Genomic DNA, 27,842 nt, shown 5'->3' with positions numbered 1-27,842 from the left:
AACCCTCGCAAGTCTGCAGGCCCAGAGGCATCCCCAGCCGCGTCCTCAGAGCATGCGCAGACCAGCTGGCTGGTGTGTTTACGGACATATTCAATCAATCCTTATCCCAGTCTGCTGTCCCCACATGCTTCAAGAGGGCCACCATTGTTCCTGTTCCCAAGAAAGCTAAGGTAACTGAGCTAAATGACTACCACCCCGTAGCACTCACTTCCGTCATCATGAAGTGCTTTGAGAGACTAGTCAAGGACCATATCACCTCCACCCTACCTGACACCTAGACCCACTCCAATTTGCTTACCGCCCCAATAGGTCCACAGACGACGCAATCGCAATCACACTGCACACTGCCCTAACCCATCTGGACAAGAGGAATACCTATGTGAGAATGCTGTTCATCGAATACAGCTCAGCATTTAACACCATGGTACCCTCCAAACTCGTCTTCAAGCTTGAGACCCTGGGTCTCGACCCCGCCCTGTGCAACTGGGTCCTGGACTTCCTGAAGGGCCGCCCCCAGGTGGTGAGGGTAGGTAACAACATCTCCACCCCGCTGACCCTCAACACTGGGGCCCCACAAGGGTGCGTTCTCAGCCCTCTCCTGTACTCCCTGTTCACCCACAACTGCGTGGCAATGCACGCCTCCAACTCAATCATCAAGTTTGCAGACGACACTACAGTGGTAGGCTTGATTACCAACAACGACGAGACGGCCTACAGGGAGGAGGTGAGGGCCCTCGGAGTGTGGTGTCAGGAAAATAACCTCACACTCAACGTCAACAAAACCAAGGAGATGATCGTGGACTTCAGGAAACAGCAGAGGGAGCACCCCCCATCCACATCGACGGGACAGTAGTGGCGAGGGTAGAAAGTTTTAAGTTCCTCGGCGTACACATCACGGACAAACTGAAATGGTCCAACCACACAGACAGTGTGGTGAAGAAGGCGCAGCAGCGCCTCTTCAACCTCAGGAGGCTGAAGAAATGTGGCTTGTCACCAAAAACACTCACAAACTTTTACAGATGCACAACCGAGAGCATCCTGTTGGGCGGTATCACCGCCTGGTACGGCAACTGCTCCGCCCATAACCGTAAGGCTCTCCAGAGGGTAGTGAGGTCTGCACAACGCATCACCGGGGCAAACTACCTGCCCTCCAGGACACCTACACCACCCGATGTCACGAAGGCCAAAAAGATCATCAAGGACAACAACCACCCGAGCCACTGCCTGTTCACCCCGCTAACATCCAGAAGGCGAGGTCAGTACAGGTGCATCAAAGCAGGGACCGAGAGACTGAAAAACAGCTTATATCTCAAGGCCTTCAGACTGCCATCACTTACATTGAGTGGCTGCTGCCAACATACTGACTCAACTTCAGCCACTTTAATAATGGAAAAATGTATGTAATAAATGTATCACTAGCTACATTAAACAATGCCACTTTATATAATGTTTACATACCCTACATTACTCATCTCATATGTATATACTGTACTCTATACCATCCACTGCATCTTGCCTATGCCGTTCTATACCATCACTCATTCATATATTTTTTTAATGTACATATTCTTATTCATTCCTTTACACTTGTGTGTATAAGGTAATTGTTGTGAAATCGGTAGGTTAGATTACTCGTTGGATATTACTGCATTGTCGGAACTAGAAGCACAAGCATTTCTCTACACTCGCATTAACATCTGCTAACCATGTGTATGTGACAAATATAATTTGATTTGAATGTTACTGATAGGGGTTTGGTTAGCGGGATGGGGGATGAGGGAAAGGGAGGAAATGGATGAAGGGAGAGAGGGGAATCGAGGCCAAAGCAGGGACGGGGGACATTAGGTATCAGGTTACGGGCCTGTTTCTCCAGCATCAAAAAATGAAAAATGTAAAGTCTTGTGTAGGAAGGTCTTATTTTAGCATAACAACAGGTCACACCAATGTTTTGGCTAGCATCTTAAAAGCGAATTTTACCTCAGTGCATCTGCATAAGGCCATTAACACACAAATGGCCCACAGTCTACCTTCCATTGTGTGCAGAATGACTGCTTCCCTCCAAAACCCTTTTAGGAGTGATCTGGGGTCACAATAGAAGTGAACCACTTCACAATGTGAAGTTATAGCCAATCATGATACACATTTCATTTTATAAACCGCAGGCATTCTAACTTTGAAGTTATTAATTAGCCAACATAATTTGTATAACAAAATAACAGATTTTCAAACTACGTTCAACTATACACCCCATTTTTCTCTTCTTCTCCCTCCTTCTGCCTTGCCCCCCCCCAGTAGGGGGCACTAAGGAAGATAGAATTAACCAGTGAGAGAAGGGGTGTGGGGTTGAGCCTCAGCGAGGGAGGAGAGCCATATAAAAGTGCCAGAGCAAAAGTCGCGCTTTATCTGCCCCACTCACGGTAGGAGGAAACCCTCCTTCTCTCTCACACATTCACACTGGACAGGAGGAGAATATTAGCAGCAGCATCCAAAAGGAGAATGAATGAGACCCACAAAATGATAGCTTTCGCTTTGCTTTTCATCGCCACACTCCTTCACGGTAAGTAAAACCTCATACATCCAGGCGTTCCAAGCTGAAGTTGAAAGAAAGCATGGCCATCTGCAGAGATAGGGAGGGTCAAGCTAGAGACTCTTCAGAAGTATCTTTGCAGTCACTGTGCCTAGAGTATAGACTAGTCTTTACATGGCAGAATAGAAGCTATTGTCTGGAACATAAACACTGGAAACATGCCTGATAGTACAGGATTGGGAGCTTTAGCCTGCTATCTCCATCTGATCTATCACATTTCCTGCCAATGTGAAGAGACTTCACTTGAACTTTGAGCCATATGTCTTTGTTCTGATGGCAACACCAAACGGCATATAAACTAACATTACAACAATAGAAGTTATTTATGTTATACTTAATTGCATTAGACTTTTGTTGCCGTGGAGGATGACATATTGAGATAGTAATTTGTTTCATCTCAAACTCATGCCATGTTGATGGGATTTATTACAAATGATGTCAATGGTAGTGGAAGTATCAGATTCTATTTCTACGAGTAGAAGACAACTGGTTCAGCTATGGAAAGTACCTCGATCTGAGGAACACATGCATGTAGATTAATGTTGAAAAGGAATCATTATACAGTACCAGTCAAAAGTTTGGACACACCTACTCATTCAAGTTTTTTTTTATTTTTTTTAATCATTTTCTACATTGTATAATAATAGTGAAGACATCAAAACTATGAAATAACAGATATGGAATAATGTCTTAACCAAAAAGGTGTTAAAAAAATCCAAATATATTTTAGATTTTAGATTCTTCAAAGTAGCCACCAATTTGCATTGACGATAACTTTGCACACACTTGGCATTCTCTCAACCAGTTTCACTTGGAATGCTTTTCCAACAGTCTTGAAGGATTTCCCACATATGCAGAGCACTTGTTGGCTGCTTTTCCTTCACTCTGTGGGCCCACTCATCCCAAACCATCTCAATTGGGTTGAGGTTGGGTGATTTTGGAGGCCAGGTCATCTGATGCAGCACTCCATCAATCTTCTTCTTGGTCAAATTGCCCTCACACAGCCCGGAGCTGTGTTGGGTCATTGTCCTGTTGAAAAACAAATGATAGTCCCACTAAGCGCAAACCAGATGGTATCGCTGCAGAATGCTGTGGTAGCCATAGGGCTATCTTCTGTATACCACCCCTACCTTGTCACAACACAACTGATTGGCTCAAACCCATTAAGAAGGAAAGAAATTCCACAAATTAACTTTTAACAAGGCACACCTGTTAATTGAAATGCATTCCAGGTGACTACCTCATGAAGCTGGTTGAGAGAATGCCAAGAGTGTGCAAAGCTGTCATCAAGGCAAAGGGTGGCTACTTCTTAAGATTCTCAAATATAAAATATATTTTGATTTGTTTAACACTTTTTTGGTTACTACACGATTCCATATGTGTTATTTCATAGTTTTGATGTCTCACTATTATTTTACAATGTAGAAAATAGTCAAAATAAAATAAAAACTTTTGACTGGTATTGTATCTTACAAAATCTTGAATCTTAAGAATGCGTGGACACTTATTTAATATAACTACCCATTCAATGAAAAGATGAACATCACAATGCCATGCCAAGCTAGCTGACATAAATTACTGGTACCAGAATGCCTTACAGTTGTTCCAAGCAGTGTGAGGGAGAATGCATGGGTGCAGGAGGTGGAAAAGCAACAGGAGAAGCAAGAGGAACAGTAGGGACAGAGAAACAGAGAGGGAGAAAGATGGCGAGAGTGAGAAAAGAAGGGAAAAGAACAAAGCAGTCTATAGTTTGTTTAAAGACCGAATTTCCTGAGAAGAGCCAAGTCTTTTTGCTTTCAAACAAATTCATATTTATACAATTTGTTTTATCGCTGGGTGCTACCATCAACTTTAGAGATGTGGAAGAGAGAGGGCTGTATTATGTTAGCACTACGCAGAATTACTGTAGTACGCTGGATTGAGTCAGAACTAAAAGACACTGGCATACAGTAGCTGTAGTAGGAGGAGCTTGTGAGAGATGGGGTTAGAGAAACGATTCAAAGAGGGAATCTACTAAGGTGTTTTGGAACCCCAGAACTTGATGCAATTGTAACTTTTTAATGTCACCTCTAAAAGTTCAACTAAACAAAACAGAGAATAGATGGATCTCATCTGCAATCTCTCCACCTTATTACAGCTTCACATGATGAGATTGTAAATGCCTGCTGGTCTGAGTTTGAATTTCAGTAAAACCACCTTGTTTTCTTAACTGAAGTCTCTAACATTTCTAGAGGTTGTGTTTGTAAACACACTACAAAGGATTTAAGCCATATGCTTTTCCTTGGTTTAAGGAGGCTTACTAGTTTCAGAGAGAACTTGACCTGACCTCAGGGCCTGTAATTATGTGAATCATAGATATTGTTTTAGCAACATCTACTGAACACAAATGGCCTACGGCTGAAATGGCCTACGGCTGAAAACCCAGCACCCAATCTGAGCCAGGGGTTGCTTGTAAATACCTACTCAGGTATACCCACATTTATTTTACCTTTATTTAACTAGGCAAGTCAGTTAAGAACAAATTCTTATTTACAATGGGTGGGTTTAACTGCCTTGTTCAGGGGCAGAATGACAGGTTTTTACCTTGTCAGCTCGGGGATTCGATCTAGCAACCTTTCGGTTACTAGCCCAACGGTCTAGGCTACCTGCCGCCCCGTAGCAGAATTAAGCAGATTTGTTTTTATCTCAGAGACAACACATGGACTTGTGATAATAATGTTGGGCTATTCTAGATGAGAAGTAGGCTGCTTTTCCACCCAGTTCTGCTGAGCTAATAAGAGTTGAAAAAGAAAAACATTTGACCAAAAGAAATGAATCATTCTAAATGTAAAAGCATTCTGTTTTTTGTTAAGGGCAAGCCCATCTTTCCATTTGAGTGTCCTGATGTTGTTTAGTCCAGTCTGGACATGACTGTTATTCAATATCACCTCCAGAGGCATGTTAGTAATTAGTCTGCAGGAGATATGAGATCTCCTTGTGATTCTCTTATGACTGAATCTATGTCCAAACCTTTTCTTATTTACTCTGTCTAGACAGGAACATTTAACATTTAAGATAATGTATACAGCAGTGAAACTGTAACGGACAATCGGTGGAGTGAAATACATACACAAGTAGAAACAGATGTTGTGTGTACTGAATCATGACTGAAGTCCCCAGCACTTAGCTGTCATAACCTCAGGGTGGGGCAGCCATGGGTGCAGCATTAGGGCCTGATTGAAAACATGAGATCCTCCATCCTATTTCTGGGTTTAATGCCAGGGAAAAGATGTCTGGGTTGGTTCTGGGACAGACACAGAGATCAAGTTGGCAAGTCAGGATTCTGCTGTTTCAGAGGCAAGAGCTGCAATGCTGTGTTTATACCCCGAGGGACTGAGGTCCAATGTCACATTCCTCAGCCACTAAAAGCAGCACTTTCAGACTCAAATTCCTTAGGTCCACTAGGAGAGATGTACTATAGTGTCATACACAAGAGAAACCTGAAGAGTGACTAGAATTGCAGGTAGAGTGAGGTTTTATTCAGCATCGTTCCACCTCTAAAAGCACAAGAAAAAGGATAGATGGACAGAGGAACTCTGCCTAGAAGGCCAGCATCCTGGAGTCGTCTCTTCACTGTTGACGTTGAGACTGGTGTTTTGCGGGTACTATTTAATAAAGCTGCCAGTTGAAGACTTGTGAGGCGTCTGTTTCTCAAACTTGACACTCTAATGTACTTGTCCTCTTGCTCAGATGTGCACCGGGGCCTCCCACTCCTCTTTCTATTCTGGTTAGAGCCAGTTTGCGCTGTTCTGTGAAGGGAGTAGTACACAGCGTTGTACGTGATCTTCAGTTTCTTGGCAATTCCCCGCATGGAATAGCCTTCATTTCTCAGAACAAGAATAGACTGATGAGCTTCATAAGAAAGTTCTTTGTTTCTGGCTATTTTGAGCCTGTAATCGAACCCACAAATGCTGATGCTCCAAATACTCAACCAGTCTAAAGGCCAGTTTTATTGCTTCTTTAATCAGGACAACAATTTTTAGCTGTGCTAACATAATTGAAAAAGCGGTTTCTGATAAAATGATAAACTTGGATTAGCTAACACAATGTGCCATTGGAACACAGGAGTGATGGTTGCTGATAATGGGCCTCTGTACGCCTATGTAGATATTCCATTAAAAATCAGCCGTTTCCAGCTACAATAGTCATTTACAACATTAACAATGTCTACACTGTATTTCTGATCATTTTGATGTTGTTTTAATGGACAAAATATTTGCTTCTCTTTCAAAGACAAGGACATTTCTAAGTGACCCCAAACTTTTGAGTGGTAGTGTATATACATATTAGGAACACCTGCTCTTTCCATGACAGTAGACTGACTAGGTGAATCCAGGTAAAAGCTATGATCCCTTATTGATGTCACTTGTTAAATCCACTTTAATCAGTGTAGATGAAGGGGAGGAGACAGGTTAAAGAAGGAATTTTAAGCCTTGAGACATGGATTGTGTATGTGTGCCATTCAGAGGGTCAATGTGCAAGATGAAAGATTTAAGTGCCTTTGAACGGAGTATGGTAGTAGGTGTCAGACGACACCTTGTAAAGTCCAAGCCCGACAAATTGAGGCTGTTCTGATAGCAAAAGGGGGTGCAACAGAATATTAGGAAGGTGTTCTCAGTGTTAATACAGTGCCTTCATAAAGTATTCACACCCCTTGGACTTTTTACACATTTTGTTGTGTTACAAGGTGGGATTAAAATTGATTTAATTGTCATTTTTTTGTCAATGATCTACACAAAATACTCTGTCAAAAGGGAATACAAATTCTAACAATTGTAAAAAAAATATAATAATAATAATTAAAAAAAATAACAAATATACTGTATCTTGATTAGATAAGTATTCAACCCCTTGAGTCAAGACCTTTGGCAGCGATAACAGCTGCGATTATAGCACATTATACTTTTTTTTATTCTTCAAGCTCTGTCAAGTTGGTTGTTGATTATTGCTAGACAGTCATTTTCAAGTCTTGCCATAGATTTTCAAGACGATTTAAGACACAACTCTAGCTAGGCCACTCAGGAACATTCAATGACATCTTGGTAAGCAACTCCAGAGTATATTTGGCCTTGTGTTTTAGGTTAATGTACTGCTGAAAGGTGAATTTGTCTCCCAGTTTCTGTTGGAAAGAAGACTGAACCAGGTTTTCCTCTAGGATTTTGCCTGTACTTAGCTCTATTCCATTTATTTTTATCCTAACAAATTCTAGTCCATGCCGATGACAAGCATACTCATAACATGATGCAGCCACCACCATGCTTGAAAATATGAAGAGTGGTACTCAGTGATGTGTTGGATTTGTCCCAAACATAATACTGTATATTCAGGACATAAAATTAATTTCTTTGTCACATTTTTTGCAGTTTTACTTTAGAGCCTTGTTGGAAACAGGATACATGTTTTGGAATAATTCTTATTCTGTACAGACTTCCTTCTTCTCACTCTGTCATTTACGTTAGTATTGTGGAGTAACTACAGTGTTGTTGATCCATCCTCAGTTTTTTCCTATCACAGCCATTCAACTCTGTAACGGTTTTAAAGTCACCATTGGCCTCATGGTGAAATCCCTGAGCGGTTTTCTTCCTCTCCAGCAAACTGAGTTAGAAAGGACACCTGTGTCTTTGTAGTGACTGGGTGTATCGATACACCATCCAAAGTGTAATTAATAACTTCACCATGCTCAAAGGGATATTCAAAGTCTGCTTCTTTTTTTTAACCATCTACCAATAGGCGCCCTTCTTTGCGAGGCATTGGAAAACCTCCCTGGTCTTTGTGGTTGAATCTGTGTTTGACATTCACTGCTTGACTGATGGACCTATATAGATCATTGTATGTGTGGGGTACAGAGATGAGTTAGTCAGAAAAAAACAATGTTAAACACTATTGCTGCACAGAGTGAGTCCATGCAAATTATTATATGACTTGTTAAGCAAATTTGTACTCCTGAACTTATTTAGGCTTGTCAAAACAAAGGGTTTGAGTACGTATTGACTCGAGACATTTCAGTTTTTCATTTTTAATGAATATGAACAAATTTCTAAAAACATACTTCCACTTTGACAATATGGGGTATTGTGTGTAGGCTAGTGACACAAAATCGAAATGTTAGCAATTTTAAATTCAGGCTGTAACACAACAAAATTTGGAAAAAGTTAAGGGGTGTAAATACTTTATAAAGGCTCTGTATATATTTTTTTACTAAGTCCCTTAAACGAGACCCTAAGTCATTCAAACGAGATCATTCGTAGTCTCTTCTTTTCTTTGCCTTGGGCTTCAGGGCATCCATTAGTAAACACAATTAAATTGCCACAAAATTGCAGGAAAAACCAAACACAAGTGACACCTGTATTAACAGTTGCTAGCCTACGTATACCAGTGTGAGAACCTCCCTCAGTACTGTTGACTCACCTGTTTACACGGCACGCTGACTGTTTGACACTTGGGGCACCTGCTTATCATACGGATTTAGCCAATCCAATCAATGCAACACACTGCAACAACTGACTGTAAATGTTAAATTCCATAAGCAAACACGGTGGAAAGACAGTCGGAAATGTCCAACCTAGTGATACAGTAGCCTATAGAAAACCCTGCCAATTATTCTACACACTTTTATTTTAGAATGGCTATGACCTGTTCTTGTTTGGACAAGACTTATGTGGCTTTAACCAGAAAACAACAATGTGTTACTGTATGGGGAAATGACAGGGAGGGAGGGAGGAGAGAGTTGTAATGAGATCTACAGAATTATCATAATGCCTAGTGGGTGAGGTAATGAAGTTGTGTGAGAGGAGTGGAAAGGGAAAGGAGGGGGCCATTAGTATCTCAGTAAACATGTTCAATCTCAGGAAAAAGGGAGTCAGATGCATTGCTTATTAGTGTTTTTTTTATACCAGTACGATCTATGTCCAGTTTAGTCTATTAAACATATACCGCCCAGCATGGTATGCACTGTATTAGCACTGTCCGTAGTAGCTGACAATAGTAGCATTCAATAGTACAAACTATTAAGTCTGAACCTGATTCAACCCACAACAATAACTTACTTGAAAATTAAAATTGGCACATCACGTATAACAGGCTTTCACCTCAGAGGGCCTGATGGGTAGAAGCAGTAAAAAAATTAAAATTTGGGAAAAAAGTATTAATTCGACATCACTGTGAGCCAACAATTTCAGTAAAGCAGTAGTATATTCCAGATGTTTAACAGGCTAGCTAGATGGAAACTTAATTCACCTAGATGATTTGATATTGTGTATTCCACTGACTAATGAGTCTGAAACTGGCACTGGTGTCATCTAGGGAAGCACAGCTCTCCTATTACTTCTTCATGGCATGTGAGAGCTGGGACTGAGATGGAGTCACTATCAAATCCCATTAGTCTAAAAGACATGGCCATCCCCAAGTAAGGGTATCAGTGATATATCAAGACCCTCATTCAAAAGGCCCCACTTACAGGCACAGACGGGCACAAGGGACTTATATTTCACATTATATTTCACTTTAAAACTTGCCATGGCGTTTATATGCCCATGGTTTCACCCTGTTGGAGGATAATGGGTGTTACACACTGGAGAGATATCCTTACCCTCTTTTAGCAGTGAGTGGCACCTCTCTTATAGCATAACGCCTGGCAAAGAAGACTTTAGACATACCATCTTTGATGGTTGGTTTATTGAAATATCAAATGCTTCAAGGGTTTAGAAATTATAAGTTCGTTTTCGAGAGTGTTAAAGCGGTGCAGGTGTTATGAAACAAATATAAAAACAACATGCAACAATTTCAATTTTTTTACTGAGTTATAGTTCATATGAGGAAATAAGTTAATTGAAATATATTCATTAGGCAGTAATCTATGGATTTCACACGACTGGGAATACAGATATGAATCTGTTGGTCAAAGATATCTTTAAAAAAATGGGGCTCACAATGGGAAACAGAATCTCATCACTGTATTTTTATGCATTCAAATTGCCATCAATAAAATGCAATTGCATTTGTTGTCAGTAGCTTATGCCTGCCCATACCATAAGCCCGTCGCCATCATGGGACACTCTGTTCACATTGTTGAACATCAGCAAACCGCTCGCCCACACGACACCATGCACATGGTTTGCAGTTCTGAGGCTGGTTGGAGACACTGCCAAATTCTCTAAAACGATGTTAGAGGTGGCTTATGGTAGAGAAATGCACATTCAATTCTCTGGCAACAGCTCTGGTGGACATTCCTGCAGTCAGTATGCCAATTGCACTCTCTCAAAACATTGTGTTGTGTGACAAAACTGCACATTTTAGAGTGGCCTTTTATTGTGGCCAGCACAATGCAAACCTGTGTAACGATCATGCTGTTTAATCAGCTTCTTGATATGCCACACCTGTCAGGTGGATGGATTATCTTGGCAAAGGAGAAATGCTCGCTAACAGGGATGTGAATGAAACATTTCTGGGATCATTTATTTCAGCTCATGAAACATGGGACAAACACGTCACATGTTGCGTTTATGTTTTTGTTCAGTGTATATTAATCCACATAAGTAGTTATGTAGTTTTGAAGAAGAAAGAAACGTATTTGTCTGTCCAGCTACATAGCTAACTGGGTATGAGGACATGAATGCACATACTAAGACTTTAAAGAGTGTAATAATATAACTTCCATTTCCAGTAAATGACACAGAGGCCTATGTATTAAAGTCAGTGTACTTGCTACATAGCTCTGATAATGTCTGTCATTAGACCAGAGAGAAATTTCCCTGGGAGGCTCGTACCTACCATCCCAGCGGGAGTGTGTCTGGGGTCAGGCTCCCTGGCTGGTGGCGACAAGAGAACGTTTATTTGCACTGGGGCCGTGTTCCCACGCATCCGGGACATCTACTTGAAACAGTTACTGAGGAAGTCCCGCAGCATTATCAAGGACCCCACTCGAGCTGTTCACTCCCTTACCAATCGGACAGACGGTATCGGAGCATGGTCTGCAACAGTTTCTATCTAAAAGCCATCAGACTGTTGTACACTTGAACTGGACTGATGACCTGCACTGACTCTCCGTCCCTTAGCACACATGCATGCACACACACATGCACACACACACACACACACATCACAATTGCTGCTACCACTCTTATTTACTATTGCTAATACTGCACAATTTAAACACTTGGCCCACAATCCCCCCTTTTCTGATACATGTGTAAACATTGTACTATAAATTGTGCCTTCCTGTATTATACTGATGCTAAAATGTTTATTCTATTCTACGGAGTCATTTACTTTGTTGGTATTCTTGTATTTTATTATTGTTGAGAACGAGCCTGCAAGTAAGTATTTCATTGGATGGTGTCTACCATGTTTATCCTGTACATGAGACTAATAAGACTAGAAACTTGAACTTGGAACAGGCTGAGCTGAAGACTTATCCCACAGTTAGGCTATTAATTACAGGCCCTTCTTTAGTGCTGCATGGGGCCTAATTGATTTCAGGTCAGGCCCTGGGTGGAGTCTATTAGAGATGGGCTCCATTGGCTTAGCACAAACACCTCATTCAAGATTACATTCATAGCCCATGAGTCCCCCCCCCCTTGGGATCACTACTAATACCAGAATATATTGGTGTGGCAGGATTGCTATCAGTTAAGCAAGTCCAGGTGCTAAATCAAGTCTGTTTGCACACATGCTGTAGAATTAATGTGGTGATATAAGCCAGGATAGGTCTGGGCTCAGTTGATCATAGCTTGGAAAAACAATGTCATGTAAAAGTCAATACAAATGACCATGTAGCTTGGTGTAAATTAGAATAGCAACCCTCAAGCTAAGTGACACAGAAGACTCTACTCTTTCAGGATTGGACATCATTGTTGTGACAAAGTTGTCATAGTAGCTACAGTACATGTTGGGATGCAAGTGTTATAGTATAAGTTATCCAAATGTTGTTCTCTTCCAGGTCGCGTAGTTGCAGAATATGAGGTTGTTACTGGGCCCACACGGCCAGTGAATGATGCTGGAGTCATTCGTGGGGACGACATTGATACTACACAACTGTCAGATGAAGGTAAGAAACTTATCCATTAGCACATTATCTCCACAGAGCCACTATGGGTGTTGCTGTATTTATATGCCGTCCTATAGGCTCATCCCATAATTTTTTTGTCAACAATGAATTAAATACAATTGGACATAGGCCTAACCCTAATCCTTTTTTTCAGAAGCAGATACACCCTTTGTCCAGACCATTGTATTCCCCAGTATTCCTGGGCTGGACCTCTCATACATCTCAGACATTTTAGATGACACCACAGCGGCTCCAGTCACCGAGGTGGTAGAGGAGACCATGAGGGAGGCCACAGAGAAGGCTGGTGAAGCAGCAACCACAGACGACGACCAGGAGACCCAGGCTCCCCAGCAGATTCTGACCTACCAGTCAAGTGACATTGTGCTCATCCCAGAGGTGATCCTAGAGTGCAGTGACAATACCATCCAAATTGGGCTTCCCGAGTGGCGCAGCGGTCTAAGGCACTGCATCGCAGTGCTAGAGGCGTGACTACAGTCCCGGGTTCAATACTGGGCTGTGTCGCTGCTGGCCGCGACCGGGAGACCCATGACGCGGCGCACAATTGGCCCAGTGTTGTCTGGGTTAGGGGAGGGTTTGGCCGGCCGCGATGTCCTTGTCCCATTGCGCTCTAGTGGCTCCTTGTGGTGGACCAGGCGCATGCACGCTGACTTCAGTCACCAGTTGTTACGGTGTTTCCTCTGACACATTCGTGTGGCTAGCTTCTGGGTTAAGCATGCACTGTGTTGCAGCGATGGGACAAGACTAACTACCAATTGAATATCACAAAATTGGGGAGAAAAATGGGTAAAAAGTACAAAAACAATTATCATATTATTTGTATTTTTTATACCATCCAAACCACCCAATCCAAGTTCAGTCTAACTGAGGTGGTCTGGTCTCTCCACAGGCTGGTGTGATGTGTGTTGATAAAGAAGCAGCCCAGGACAGAGATGCAGTGAGTCTGAAACTAAAGGCCTCGTCCAGCTGTGTAAGTACTGTCCACGCCACAGGTATGCACGCACACACGCACATGTATGGACACACCTCACCAAAGGAAAATCCCCTGCATTCCTGGTCTGACATTAAGGAAACCCTCTTCGCAGCAGTGTCCACCTCAGTTGAAACTGTATCCAGAGGGTAGTCTCAAGGTGGAAAATGTGAGCGGAAGCTAAGATGGTTAGAGTAAGAAGTTACAGATGACTGGGTCTTGAAGCAAAATCATAACAGGAAAAAGGATAAGGAGTTTGTTTACAGAGATGCCACTTTCAATTTGCCCCTTTTCAGACCATTGCACATGAGCTAAGAAGGAAATTCCTCTTCATTAATCAGCAGTGATTAATATGTCTCCAGTGGGCAGTTTTCGAGGAGGCAAGTGGCACACCAGCCCTTCTCCCTAGTTTTGCCTGCCAGGTGAGGAGGGGGAGTCAAAATTGTTTGTTACAACTCAAGGTATGCCTTCAGGAGAGAGGTCCAGAGAGGGCGAGAAGAACGTGTTGAAAGGTTTGGCGTGAAGGGTGGCTGGGCGGTGGTGGGGCTGCTGCTGTAGCGTATGTATCAAAGTGATTCCTCAGCGTCTTGGGGCAGTGCCGGCTGGGCTAACAGGGATTCCGCTCCGTGAAGGTCGGGCCATGTAAGGGAAGGGATGTCTGGCATTTCTCAGCTGTGTCTGTCTGCCTGCCGTCTGGAGCTCCAGCTCCTCTGATCTGTCAAGATTAAATTGTATTAAATGGTTCCCTGGAATAATGGGGGATAGACTCCTCTAAGAGGCCTATGTAACAGTATTGAATGGGACCGAGCTCCCCCCACTCTTTCTCCATTTAGGCTTGCATTGGAAAGCCCCTGCAGCATGGCATGTAATCAGTGACACGCGCACTCTTACACCAGACTAAGCTTTATGACTTGATTGGCTTCATCCGGGTTAGACACCACATTTCCTTTGAAGTGGGGGATCTTAATGACACATCCATGTATGTTTCCAATCATATGAGGATCATATTTAGATATATAAAAAAAATGTTTTCAATTAAAAACAAATTACTAATGAATACTGATACAATTCTGAGGTAAATGGTGCACTACACAGTATAGCTGCATCAGGGGCTGGAGGCAAAACATGTTTTACCTTGAGCTAACAGCAACTACTCAAACTTCTAATAGAACATTCCTGAATGATAGCCTACTTTATGTTATCAAATACATAATGTCATCCAATGACCCCTCACCCTTCAATTCTAACCCCTTACAGAGAGTACTTGAAAATAAGTTGATTTAGGGAAAAGATTAGTGTTTGTGTGCTGTACATGCATTATATTCTACATGTTCTGAGTGCCATAGCAGATGCGGCCTTGAGAGCAGTCTAGTTTCCTTGGCACAGAGCCCGTGAGCTTTGTAATGAGGCCAGCTGTCCACTCTGGGGCTGGGATCAAGGGTTTGATCAGAGCTGTCTGTGGGGGCTGGTGGCTCTATTTGGATCATGTTACATAGGGTGGAGTATAATTGCACAAGGTTTTGGTATCATTTTTTGTCTTATGTGAAAGAGGGAAATATGGGATGAGGTAGGTTCCTTTCAGGGTATACATTTCTAAAGAGCCATAGTTGTGAATGTGTATGCACAATAATGTACTGTATGTGAGCACACTTCGGGAAGACAATTCACACTTCAGTTATCTAAATGACAAGGACTAACGAGAAGTTCTGTAGCCAAGTGCAAACACTGTTTATTAATCCAACTAGTCTTTCCACAGGAGGAGACCAGGTCTAAAATTGAAAGTGTTCTGGAGCACCTGTGTGGGGTCGACTGTAAACTGGAGGTCTTTCAGGAGGACAACTCTAATGAAATCCTGATCTTTGGCCAATACATAGAAGGTCAGTCTCCTCCTATGCTTTTTATGTGGGACAACTCCGATAGTCTGTTGTTGAAAAAATATTAACCAAATCATATTTTCTCTTCTTACAGCTGATGCTCAAGGAATGGCAGAGAAGTTCAACAATGACAATATAAAAGACAAGGTAGAGTCTCACTTCTCTTCATTTCTAATTAAAATACCAGGAAAACAACACATTATTCCAATTCCACATATGAAGTTCACATAATTCACACCACGTACACTTCCATGCCTGAATCATGAGAAAGACATTACGTTCAGTGGCCACTGCAGTCACACCTACAATAAAGGGCTTTAATTTGTGCACAGTGGTAAGTGAGGAAAAGTCACAGTGCTGATTTGGCTCCTGATCTAACCACAGTGAAATAAACAAGGAGACACGCCTCCACCACAGACATGATTCCTCACTCACGGCTCCAAGCTGCCGGGAAGATGCTGCATGACAAACAGAAGAAAAAAAAAAAAAAAAAAATCAGCTGGAATTCCTTTTTTCCCGGTGGACATGGTGTTGAGTGTTCCCAGCGGGAATGAGGAATGGGTGACGCCTTCTCATGCTCCCTCCAACCATGTTGTCCCTTTGACATTAGACACTCTGTGCTCCATCTCTACACCCCTTGCAACATTAAAAACAGTTAAGTGAGCTGCACCCAGCCACACTTTTCTCATTATGTTGGTCAGTCAGTTCAATGGCACCTTTGTGTTCAGACTGGAGGGTTGGGAGATTATGCCCTTTCTCCACTCAGTCAGTTATCTCTATACTGTATAGCCTTACGATAGCCCTGGGTACATAAAGCCTATAGTCATCCTCTACAGCAGGGATGGGCAACTTTGATAGGGGCCACAAAAAAAACATAACTCATTATGTGGGTCTGCGTTTGTAGTTTTACAGCTATTTTACTGCAGTTCTACACACTTTACCATACGGTGAAGACAAATGTTTCCAGTTTTTAATAATAACTGATGATCAAAATGGGCAGTACCCTGGTTAGTAATTCAACCATGCTTCACAAGTTTAGATAGCTGGCTGCTAAACTAATTTACCAATCTAAAATAAAATTGCTAACATAGGCTAATTGAGTTTGCTTTATTTTAATTTCACCTTTATTTAAGCAGGTAGGCCAGTTGAGAACAAGTTCTCATTTACAACTGCGACCTGGCCAAGATAAAGCAAAGCAGTGCGACAAAAACAACACAGCTACACAACCAAATTCTAAAATTGCACCTTGTATATTCTATTATTCTAACTCTCAACAGGAAGTTGAGACCCCGACTGTTTTAATTGGTTCATGGTCTACTGAAGGTAGCTGCCAGTTGCCCATCCCGGCTCTACAGTCTAGGGGTAAAATATCCTGATCCAGATGGCATCAGAGGCCCTGCCATTACTAGTGACAGTGTACAATCTATACCAGAAAAATGAAGATGACTGCTGTAATTCACACAGGGTATTTTGTAAGAAATACCTCCCTGCGTCCCCCTCACATTTATTTATGAAAACCCTGAATTCCTGATATTAATGTGTATAACTCTCCTCGTCTCTCCAGATTGATTTTGAGGAAGCTGTTCCTCGCTGGGAGAAGAACTCCAAGCTAGTGCTGGTCTCCCTGCTGCTCACTGGACTGCTCCTGGCTATTCTGCTCATCGCAGGTTACTACCTGAAAACCCACCGCCCACCACCCAAGGGAGCGAGACTGGTGAGTGGTCATGATATGAGAGAGACCCATAGAAAACTAAAACTGTGTAAAGGACCCAGTTCACTGGGAAGACTGGGTGGTTGATGCACCTCTTGCTTGTCTATTTAAAATGTTATGACTGGATTTGAGGTGAGTCTATCCTTTGGTTGCTTCCTCACTCAAACCCACACTCACATAAACAGCTCTCAGTCTTCTCTGCTGTTTCCATTTCATCCTCATGCCAGGTGGCCACAAAATGTTACATTTCTTTTCTCCTACAAAAGCCTCATGAGATTGTCCGAAATAGCTTTCATATGGGCCACAGCCATGTGCTGGTTTATACAAAAGAATGTGGAACTGCCTTCCTTTGGCGTCTTCTTTTCACAGTCAATCGTCATAGGCATCATATAAACTAACCTCAATCTCATCTGATTGACACAAACATTCCTAACCTCAGCCCAGACTCCCTGTCTCCACCATACATGTTTAAATTGCATCATAGAGTGATTGTGTTTTATTTGTACATTTACATTTTTTAAATATTTTTTATTTATTTAACTAGGCAAGTCCAATCAATGAGATGAGAGATGCTGGTTAGAGCTGCCCTGCAATATAAAAAACACTCACAAAATGTGAGAGTTTGCTATTCACATGAAGCATTGCCTGATGTGAACCATGCCTCGAACAAAAGAGATCTCAGAAGACTAAGAATCGTTGACTTGCATAAAGCTGGAAAGGGTTACAAAAGTATCTCTAAAAGCCCTGATGTTCATCAGTCCACGGTAGGACAAAATGTCTACAAATAGAGAAAGTTCAGCACTGTTGCTACTCTCCCTAGGAGTGGCCGTCCTGCAAAGATGACTGCAAGAGCACAGCGCAGAATGCTCAATGAGGTTAAGAAGAATCCTAGAGTGTCAGCTAAAGACTTACAGAAATCTCTGGAACATGCTAACATCTCTGTTGACGAGTTTACAATATGTAAAACACTAAACAAGAACGGTTTTCATGGGAGGACACAACGGAAGAAGCCACTGCTGTCCAAAAAAAAACATTTCTGCATGTCTGCATGCAAACAAGCACCTGAATGTTCCACAGCAATACTGGCAAAATATTCTGTGGACAGATGAAACTAAAGTTGAGTTGTTTGGAAGGAAGGAACACACAACACTACGTGTGGAGAAAAAAAAAGGCACAGCACACCAACATCAAAACCTCATCCCAACTGTAAAATATGGTGGACGGAGCATCATGGTTTGGGGCTGCTTTGCTGCCTCAGGGCCTGGACAGCTTGCTACAGTATCATTGACAGAAAAATGAATTCCCATGTTTATCAAGACATTTTGCAGGAGAATGTAAGGCTATCTGTCCACCAATTGAAGCTCAACAGAAGTTGGGTGATGCAACAGGACAACGACCCAAAACACAGAAGTAAATCAACAACAGAATGGTTTCAACAGAAGAAAATACACCTTCTGGAATGGCCCAGTCAGAGTCCTGACCTCAACCCGAATGAGATGCTGTGGCATGACCTCGAGAGAGGTTCTCACCAGACATCCCAAGAATATTGTTGAACTGAAAGTTTTGTAAAGAGGAATGGTCCAAAATTCCTCCTGACCGTTGTGCAGGTCTGATCCACAACTACAGAAAACATTTGGTTGAGTTTATTGCTGCCAAAGGAGGGTCAACCAGTTATTAAATCCAAGGGTTCACATACCTTTCCCACCCACTACTGTGAATGTTTACACGGTGTGTTCAATACAGACATGAAAACGTATAATTGTTTGTGTGTTATTAGTTTAAGCAGACTGTATTTGTCTATTGTTGTGACTTAGATTAAGATCAGATCAAATGTTATGACCAATTCATGCAAAAATCCAGGTAATTCCAAAGGGTTCACATACTTTTTCTTGCCACTGTATAAAACATGTCCTAAATTCAATACTCAGTGCAAACTGTATGTGATGTGCCATTGTTTGCTATTCCTTCAGTTGAATCTGTACTGTTATCACAATATTTCAGTAGTAAGTCCAAGCTCTATACCTCTTAACACTTATGGCCCATCCCAGCCTGCCGTCAGTGTTTCTTTAATTGAATCTATATGGTTCCTCTGTTGTGCCTGCAGGCCGAAGAGGGTTTCCAGGTGGATGAGGAGAACCAGGCCAACACCCTGGTGTCTGTGGCCCCTCTGCAGCCACAGGAGCCCCTGGACAAGACTCCCACCAACGGCCACTCCGCCACCCAGACCCCCGTTGCCGACACCGAAATGTGAACAAGCTCTGAATGACACCCCCACCGCCCCATTCCTCCATCACCACATTCCCAATACATCTCCCCCTCAGAGTTACCTGGGGATACTGCACTCTGACACTGACACAGATTCAACATCCAACCCCATCCTACCTGATGCAACCCTCCACCCCCAGGATGATGACAATGAGGAAACTGATGATGACGATGCCTGTAATGTGAAGAAGAGATTGTGATCACTGGCCTCTATTAGGTTTCAGTAGCGTCAGAGAACGAGCCTAGACTGAGTTTGGGGGACTGGACAGCTGGGACACAGACTGCAGTCCAGAAACAATCACAGTAAAAAAAGGGCAACAGATCACCGAAATTGACAGTTTGTATTGCTGTTTCCAAATTCAAGTATAAATCAAGGTATATGCTATATCTTAAACACTTGCAGATCTGAAATGTACTCATTTGAACTAAAGGGTCATCGTAGTTTAAAGTATTGATTGCTTGGTTCATTTGTTTGTATGATCTTATGTGATTGTTTGCTTGACTCGCCTGTTCGAGGTAAGAAGTCAAATTTGGGTAACAGAAGTAGAGAAAAGAGTGATTCAATTAATGGAGATTATTTGAACCATTGAAGAGGTTGAATAGGCAGCTTTAAAATAAGTATCAATATGACTGGCTAGTGCAGAGATCAGAGTTGAATCCTGTTGCCTTTAATCGAGGCCTGTCATAAGTTGTGTGAGGGGCTGCTGTACGTTTGTTTCAGAATTATGTACAGTAGGCTTAGTGTGTCACTATTTCTATCAAAACAAACTTTCTATTGTAGTTTTTTGAAACATGTTTTTTCTGTTCTGACTTACCACTGTGTCTTTGAAAATGTTGCACCAGGTAGACTCATTTTATCATTCAGGAAAACAGACAGACATAAGTTGTGTGTGGTGAATGTGATCAATAATATTAGTCTCTATGGTGCACTGCCGTTAGATTTTGACAAACCCCCTAATAACATATTCAACATTCCAAAGACACTTTTTTATGTCCTCAATAAATCAGTTCATCATGAAACATACAGTATATTACATGGATGAAAGTAAAGCTGTATTTCAGCTATTGTTTTTTAAGGACTGATTGTTTTCATACAATATTGCATTTGTACATATGCCATTTTTCTCTGTTCGTAATATCTGTGTGTCCCATAAATTGTGATTGTGTCAATGTTGCTACTGTTTCTTTGTCTTTCTGACCATGCCACACAGCATGGCACACACAAACTTCCATCTCTTTATAGACCCCATATGAGGAACAGTGAAGGCATTATTCCAATGAGGTTCTTATGATACCTACAGCTGTTTTGGGCCTCTTTTTTAAAAATCTTTAAAACCAAATGTTTAATATGTAATCAAAAAGGTATCAAAGGCTATAAATTTTTTTCTCAACAACATACAGTTTACAGTATTAACTAGCATTGCCTGATGAACTTACCCACAGATTACATTATTTTGGACATTGAATTATCTGACAGTGTATGCTAATCATGTATATTTCTAGCAAGACCATTCTAGATATCATGATCATATGACAGCCACAAATGTTTGTTCATGGCCATAGAGATGACATGTGTTAATTGTTGCTGCAGAGTCCATACAGAAATAGATCTACCCTATTCTATGGGGAACTGACGAGCATCTGTAGTACAGGGATAGCATGAGAGTTAGTGGGCCTGCCCTCGTACAGGTGTAGGATTTTACATTTGATCACCCTATTGCAGGAGAACTTTCGAACTTGTAGTATATTTGAGGTTTAAAAGGCTTCTGAAGTTTGAAATTTCAAAGTGGAAATTACAGACAATTTCCCTTACAAAAAATGTTTCATCCATTTTTACATTGTAGTCATTTAGCAGAGGCTCTTATCCAGAGCGACTTACAGTAGTGAATGCATAATTTTTTTTCTCCGTACTGGTCCCCTGTGGGAATCGAACCCACAACCCTGGTGTTGCAAACACCATGCTCTACCAACTGAGCCACACGGGACCCTACAAAAATGGCCATTAATTATAATCCACATGTCCTGTTGCTGCAGGATTATTTTCCTGCTGTAGCAAACTGGTTTAAATTAAGATCCTACATCTGTACTATAAAAGTACTTACAAGTAGATCCTTATGGCCCAGGGAACAACTATGGGTGTTAATGTTTAAATCACCAGGGAGGTGTATGCAGAGCAACCCCTGCACAATGTGTACTGTACAGAAGTCATAGGAAGTATTCTGCCCTTATGCATTCTCATTTCGACGTGAAACCCATCACTGGTGTGCTTGGCCAAAGAGCTCTATTTTATTAAATGTCATCTGACCATAGCACCAGTTCCAATCCGAGTGCCAAAGCCGTTCAGCAAACTCCAGACAGTGACATGATCAGATGACATGAAAATAGAGCTCTTTAGCCACAAACACCAGTGGTGGGTTTCAAATAAACTGAAGCATATAAAAAAGTACCTCATACCTACTGTAAAATATAGTGGTGGGTCTTTGATGTTATTGGGCTATTTTGCTTCCACTGGTCCTGGGGAACTTGTTAACGTCAACGGCATCATGAACTTTACCAAGTACCAGGATATTTCAGCCAAAAACCTGGTAGCCTCTGCTAGGAGGCTTAAACTTGGCCGCAAGTGGATCTTCCAGCAAGACAACCACAAGCACACATCAAAATACACAAAGAAGGGGCCTCCCGAGTGGCACAGCAGTCTAATGCACTGCATCGCAGTGTTAGCTGTGCCACTAGAGATTCTGGGTTTGAGTCTAGGCTCTTTCGCAGCCGGCCGCGACCAGGAGATCCATGGGACGGCGCACAGTTTGCCCAGTGTCATCCGGGTTAAGGGAGGGTTTGGCCGACAGGGTTGTCCTTGTCCCATCGCGCACTAGCAACTCCTGTGGTGGGCCGGGCGCAGTGCACGCTGACACAGTTGCCAGGTGTACGGTGTTTCCTCCAACACATTGGTGCGGCTGGCTTCCGGGTTAAGTGAGCATTGTGTCAAGAAGCAGTGCGGCTTGGTTGGGTTGTGTTTCGGATGACACACGGCTTTCGACCTTCGCCTCTACCGGGCCTGTACGGGAGTTGCAGCGATGAGACAAGATTTTAATGACCAATTGGATACCACGAAAATGTGGTAAAAGTAAAAAAAATTAAAAAATCAAAATACACAAAAAAGGAATTATAAATTGACCACAAAATCTAATATGTTCAATGGCCATCTCAGTCTCCAGACTTGAACCCCATTGAAAACCTGTTATTTGAATTAAAGATGACAGTCCTTAAGAGTAGACGAAGGATATGAAGGATATGGAAATATTCTGTATGGAGGAATGGTCTAAGATCTCCAATCTCATAAAACATTTGAGAAAACGGCTCAGTGCTGTTATCCTTGCAAGGTGAGGTATTGTAAGATATTGAAAACAGGGATGCGAATAATTAAGAAAAAAGTATTACTTCTTTAAAACAGCAAAAAACATTTGAGAAATTGCATTAGGATAAAATAAGATAATTTCCTTTATTTTGTTGCATACAACAAAACTCAGTAGTTTTGTATGATTTATTTTATAATGTATTTTTTGCAAATGTTTATCAAGGGTGCCAATAATATTGAACCTGACTGTAAATATAGTTAAAAGTCAAACAACACCTGGAATGTCCCTCATGTCATACATACCATGTGGTATTGCATAAATCTATACTGCGTAAACAAAAGCTTTGCCATTCTATGTTGTTTGAACTTTTCCGTAAAGTGATTAGTCTGAGTTTGGTAATGTACCACTATCTAGGAAGTCAACTAATCTCAAAGGAAAATCAGAGAGTGGTCTAACTAAATCTAATTCATCAAACTATGTTTCATTAGAGAGCGGTGTATTGTGGGTCTAATCCCATCCCATTTGTTTTTTTACAGCTCAAACTGATTACTTCAAATTCATATCATGGATAATTTTCTATTTCAGATGCAACAATTAGTGTAGGCCTATTGGGTAGCTCATACAGATAGAAAAAGGTATCTTGTTGTACCCCACCATTAAGTACAGTTGAAGTCGGAAGTTTACATACACTTAGGTTGGCGTCATTAAAACTTGTTTTTCCAACCACTACACAAATTTCTTGTTAACAAACTATAGTTTTGGCAAGTCGGTTAGGACATCTACTTTGTGCATGACAAGTAATTCTTCCAACAATTGTTTACAGACAGATTATTTCACTTAATCACAATTCCAGTGGGTCAGAAGTTTACATACACTAAATTGACTGTGCCTTTAAACAGCTTGGAAAATTCTAGAAAATGTCATGGCTTTAGAAGCTCCTCATAGGCTAATTGACATCATTTGAGCCAATTGGAGGTGTACCTGTGGATGTATTTCAAGACCTACCTTCAAACTCAGTGCCTCTTTGCTTGACATTATGGGAAAATCAGCAAAGAAATCAGCAAAGACCTCAGAAACAAAATTGTAGACCTCCACAAGTCTGGTTCATCCTTGGGAGCAATTTCCAAACGCCTGAAGGTACCACGTTCATCTGTACAAACAATAGTACGCAAGTATAAACACCATGGGACCACGCAGCCATCATACTGCTCAGGAAGGAGACGCATTCTGTCTCCTAGAGATGAACGTACTTTGGTGCGAAAAGTGCAAATCAATCCCAGAACAACAGCAAAGGACCTTGCGAAGATGCTGGAGGAAACAGGTACAAAAGTATCTATATCCACAGTAATAAGAGTCCTATATCGACGTAACCTGAAAGGCCGCTCAGCAAAGAAGAAGCCACTGCTCCAAAACCGCCATAAAAAAGCCAGACTACGGTTTGCAACTGCACATGAGGACAAAGAGTACTTTTTGGAGAAATGTCCTCTGGTCTGATGAAACAAAAATAGAACTGTTTGGCCATAATGACCATTGTTATGTTTGGAGGACAAAAGGGGGAGGCTTGCAAGCCGAAGAACACCATCCCAACCGTGAAGCACAGGGATGGCAGCATCATGTTGCAGGAGGGACTGGTGCACTGCACAAAATAGATGGCATCATGAGGAAAGACAATTATGTGGATATATTGAAGCAACATCAAGACATCAGTCAGGAAGTTAAAGTTTGGATGCAAATGGGTCTTACAAATGGACAATGACCCCAAGCATACTTCCAAAGTTGTGGCAAAATGGCTTAAGGACAACAAAGTCAAGGTATTGGAGTGGCCATCATTAAGCCCTGACCTCAATCCTATAGCAAATTTGTGGGCAGAACTGAAAAAGCGTGTGCAAGCAAGGAGGCCTACAAACCTGACTCAGTTACACCAGCTCTGTCAGGAGGAATGGGCTAAAATTCTCCCAACTTATTGTGGGAAGCTTGTGGAAGGCTACCCGAAACATTTGACCCAAGTTAAACAATTTAAAAAAGCAATGCTACCAAATACTAATTGAGTGTATGTTAACTTCTGACCCACTGTGAATGTGATGAAAGAAATAAATACTTAAATAAAATAATTCTCTCTGCTATTATTCTGACATTTCACATTCTTAAAATAAAGTTGTGATCCTAACTGACCTAAGAGGGAATTTATACTAGGATTATTTTTTTATTTTTTTCACCTTTATTTAATCAGGTAGGCTAGTTGAGAACAAGTTCTCATTTACAACTGCGACCTGGCCAAGATCAAGCAAAGCAGACAGAGTTACACATGGAATAAACAAGCCAATAACAATAAACAAGTCAATGACACAGTAGAAAAAAGAAAGCCTATATACAGTGTGTGAAAAAGGCATGAGGAGGTAGGCAATAAATAGGCCATAGTAGCGAATAATTACAATTTAGCAGATTAACACTGGAGTGATAAATGAGCAGATGATGATGTGCAAGTAGAGATACTGGTGTGCAAAAGAGCAGAAAAGTAAATCAAAACAGTATGGGGATGAGGTAGGTAGATTGGGTGGGCTATTTACAACTGCTGCAATCGGTTAGCTGATGTTTAAAGTTAGTGAGGGAAATAAAGTCTCAATTTTTGTAATTCGTTCCAGTCACTGGCAGCAGAGAACTGGAAGGAAAGGCGGCCAAATGAGGTGTTGGCTTTGGGGATGATCAGTGAGATATACCTGCTGGAACGTGTGCTACGTGTGCTGTTATCGTGACCAGTGAACTGAGATAAGGCGGAGCTTTACCTAGCATAGACTTATAGATGACCTGGAGCCAGTGGGTCTGGCGACGAATATGTAGCGAGGGCCAGCCGACTAGAGCATACAGGTCGCAGTGGTGGGTGGTGTAAGGTGATTTGGTAACAAAATGGATGGCACTGTGATAGACTGCATCCAGTTTGCTGAATAGAGTGTTGGAAGCTATTTTGTAGATGACGTCGCTGAAGTCGAGGATCGGTAGGATAGTCAGTTTCAGTAGGGTAGGTTTGGCGGCGTGAGTGAAGGGGGCTTTGCTGCGAAATAGAAAGCCGATTCTAGATTTGATTTTGGATTGGATATGTTTAATATGAGTCTGGAAGGAGAGTTTACAGTCTAGCCAGACACCTAGGTATTTATAGTTGTCCACATATTCTAGGTCAGAACCGTCCAGGGTGGCGATGCTAGTCGGGAGGGCGGGTGCGGGCAGCGAACGGTTGAAAAGCATGCATTTGGTTTTACTAGCGTTTAAGAGCAGTTGGAGGCCACGTAAGGAGTGTTGTATGGCATTGAAGCTCGTTTGGAGGTTAGTTAGCACAGTGTCCAAGGAAGGGCCAGACGTGTCAGGAATTGTGAAAAACTGAGTTTAAACGCATTTGGCTAAGGTGTACATAAACTTCCGACTTCAACTGTAGGTGCAGTACAGACATGCATTATCAGAATATTACATGATTTACCAAAATGTATTTATGGATCTCTATAGGGCAAGCTATAAATCAAAATTTGTCTCCATCATTAGTTAGAGCCCTTGTACTAACTTTAACCAATCAAAATAAGGAGTTGAAAATAATCTCTGATTATAAAGCCAGTAGTGTAACTGTTTAGCTAGAAACAGCAAATAATGGGAAGTAGAAATTGCGGCACTGATCTGCTTAATTGATATCAATGGTGTAGAACCATGACTGTTCAATCTCCTGGGCCACAAGTGCAGACATAGAGAGAGGAGCAGACAAAGCAGACTCCTACAACCAAATCAGGTCTATCCCAGTACACCCATTTCTGCTGACCATGAAGTTCATTTTAGGGGTACTGGGTAAGAGACAATATTTTTTATCCATTTCTCAGAGACTCATGCATAAAATACTATATGGTAAGGAGCAAATGGGAAAAATGTTTTTCTAACCATCCCCAATTCTCAAAATACACAAGAGGAAAACCCTGTAGACCCTCCCTTCTTACCCCACTCTGACTCAGGGTGGCGGGACCACCCTCTGCCCTTCCATTAGGGCAGGGTTTCCCAAACTGTTGTGCACATTTTGGTTTTTGCCCTAGCACTGATTCAAATAATCATCTAATCAAGCTTTGATCATTTGAATGAGCTGTGTAGTGTTGGGTAAAAAAACTAAAACATGCACCCCTTGGGGTCCCGAGGACTGAGTTTGGGAGACTCTGCATTAGGGTGAGCCCCTCTCTCAGGATAACCCAGGCTCTCAGTCATTACAGTCAACAGCATGTAAAATATGATATAGACGCTGCTAGAAATGTAACACATTCCTTTGACATACACTTTCAATCCTATTTCATCAACACGCCTCCTCCTACAACCACTGATATATTGCACATATGATAGTCTCAGACAAGTACTTTCTCATTCCACAAATCTGTGTAATGGAAAAAAGTTAACTGAAGGTCATGACATGCCAGTAATCATACCACCAAAAAGTCAGCAATGATTTTTTATCAAATTATGAATGTGTTTTGATTTTCATTTGTTGTAAAAATGCACAGGGATAGAGATGCAAAGAACACACAAAGCTAGACAAAACCCTTCGATCAGAAAATGAGATATGGGGCCTGTTACTTCGTATGGCTGTTCAAATCAAACTACGCAGCAAAGTAATGGCAACTTGTGTAGGCCAGTGTCTCCTCTGTATTATATTGCCCTCTGCTGTATTGAAGAAGGAATTACAATAACAGTTCAGGGACACTAAGGGAGTTGGATTAGACTGAACCGGGGTGAACTGGGCTAAAAACGGCACATTACGAGGCAAAAGCGGTGAGGGAGGAGCACCCGACTCAAATCGAGAATCACCAGGCCTTAATGACAACAAAACAGCATGACGAATCTTTGAGAAATATAAAACACGTTAACATTTTCAAAGTAGTTTTCCTTGGAAAGGCAGCTTATGCGTTTTTACACTTTTGCACGTGAAAATACTGAATCCAAACTCATTACTCCATATGC

The 27,842-nt window shown here is 41.7% G+C and overlaps 1 protein-coding gene across 2 annotated transcripts; it reads left to right on the top strand.

Moving 5' to 3' along the window:
• The first annotated feature begins 2,353 nt into the window (after window positions 1–2,353).
• On the top strand, window positions 2,354–20,683 carry LOC106583002 (hematopoietic progenitor cell antigen CD34). Of its 2 annotated transcripts, none has more exons than XM_014166701.2 (8): window positions 2,354–2,557; window positions 12,564–12,671; window positions 12,829–13,067; window positions 13,579–13,659; window positions 15,416–15,536; window positions 15,628–15,680; window positions 17,098–17,247; window positions 19,349–20,683. In XM_014166701.2, the coding sequence occupies exons 1-8, from the start codon at window positions 2,497–2,499 to the stop codon at window positions 19,493–19,495; spliced, it is 960 nt and encodes a 319-aa protein (XP_014022176.1). In that variant the 5' UTR covers window positions 2,354–2,496; the 3' UTR covers window positions 19,496–20,683. The 2 variants fall into 2 exon arrangements, with proteins under 2 accessions (XP_014022176.1, XP_014022175.1); XM_014166700.2 differs by having other exon boundaries at window positions 12,826–13,067.
• The last annotated feature ends 7,159 nt before the right edge of the window (window positions 20,684–27,842 follow it).

The sequence above is a fragment of the Salmo salar genome, chromosome ssa22 (genome assembly GCF_905237065.1).
Source record: "Salmo salar chromosome ssa22, Ssal_v3.1, whole genome shotgun sequence".
NCBI classification, from domain to species: domain Eukaryota; kingdom Metazoa; phylum Chordata; class Actinopteri; order Salmoniformes; family Salmonidae; genus Salmo; species Salmo salar.
The sequence above is the reverse complement of the archived record's forward strand: the minus strand, read 5'-3'. Positions and strand labels throughout refer to the sequence as shown.

What these genes read in the sequence shown, in the direction of transcription:
- LOC106583002 (XM_014166700.2), top strand. Translation starts at nt 2,497, where the DNA reads ATGAATGAGACCCACAAAATGATAGCTTTCGCTTTGCTTTTCATCGCC. An exon ending in CATCGCCACACTCCTTCACG is followed by an intron (nt 2,558 to 12,563) that starts GTAAGTAAAACC and finishes GTTCTCTTCCAG; the next exon opens with GTCGCGTAGTTGCAGAATAT. An exon ending in CTTTGGCCAATACATAGAAG is followed by an intron (nt 15,537 to 15,627) that starts GTCAGTCTCCTC and finishes CTCTTCTTACAG; the next exon opens with CTGATGCTCAAGGAATGGCA.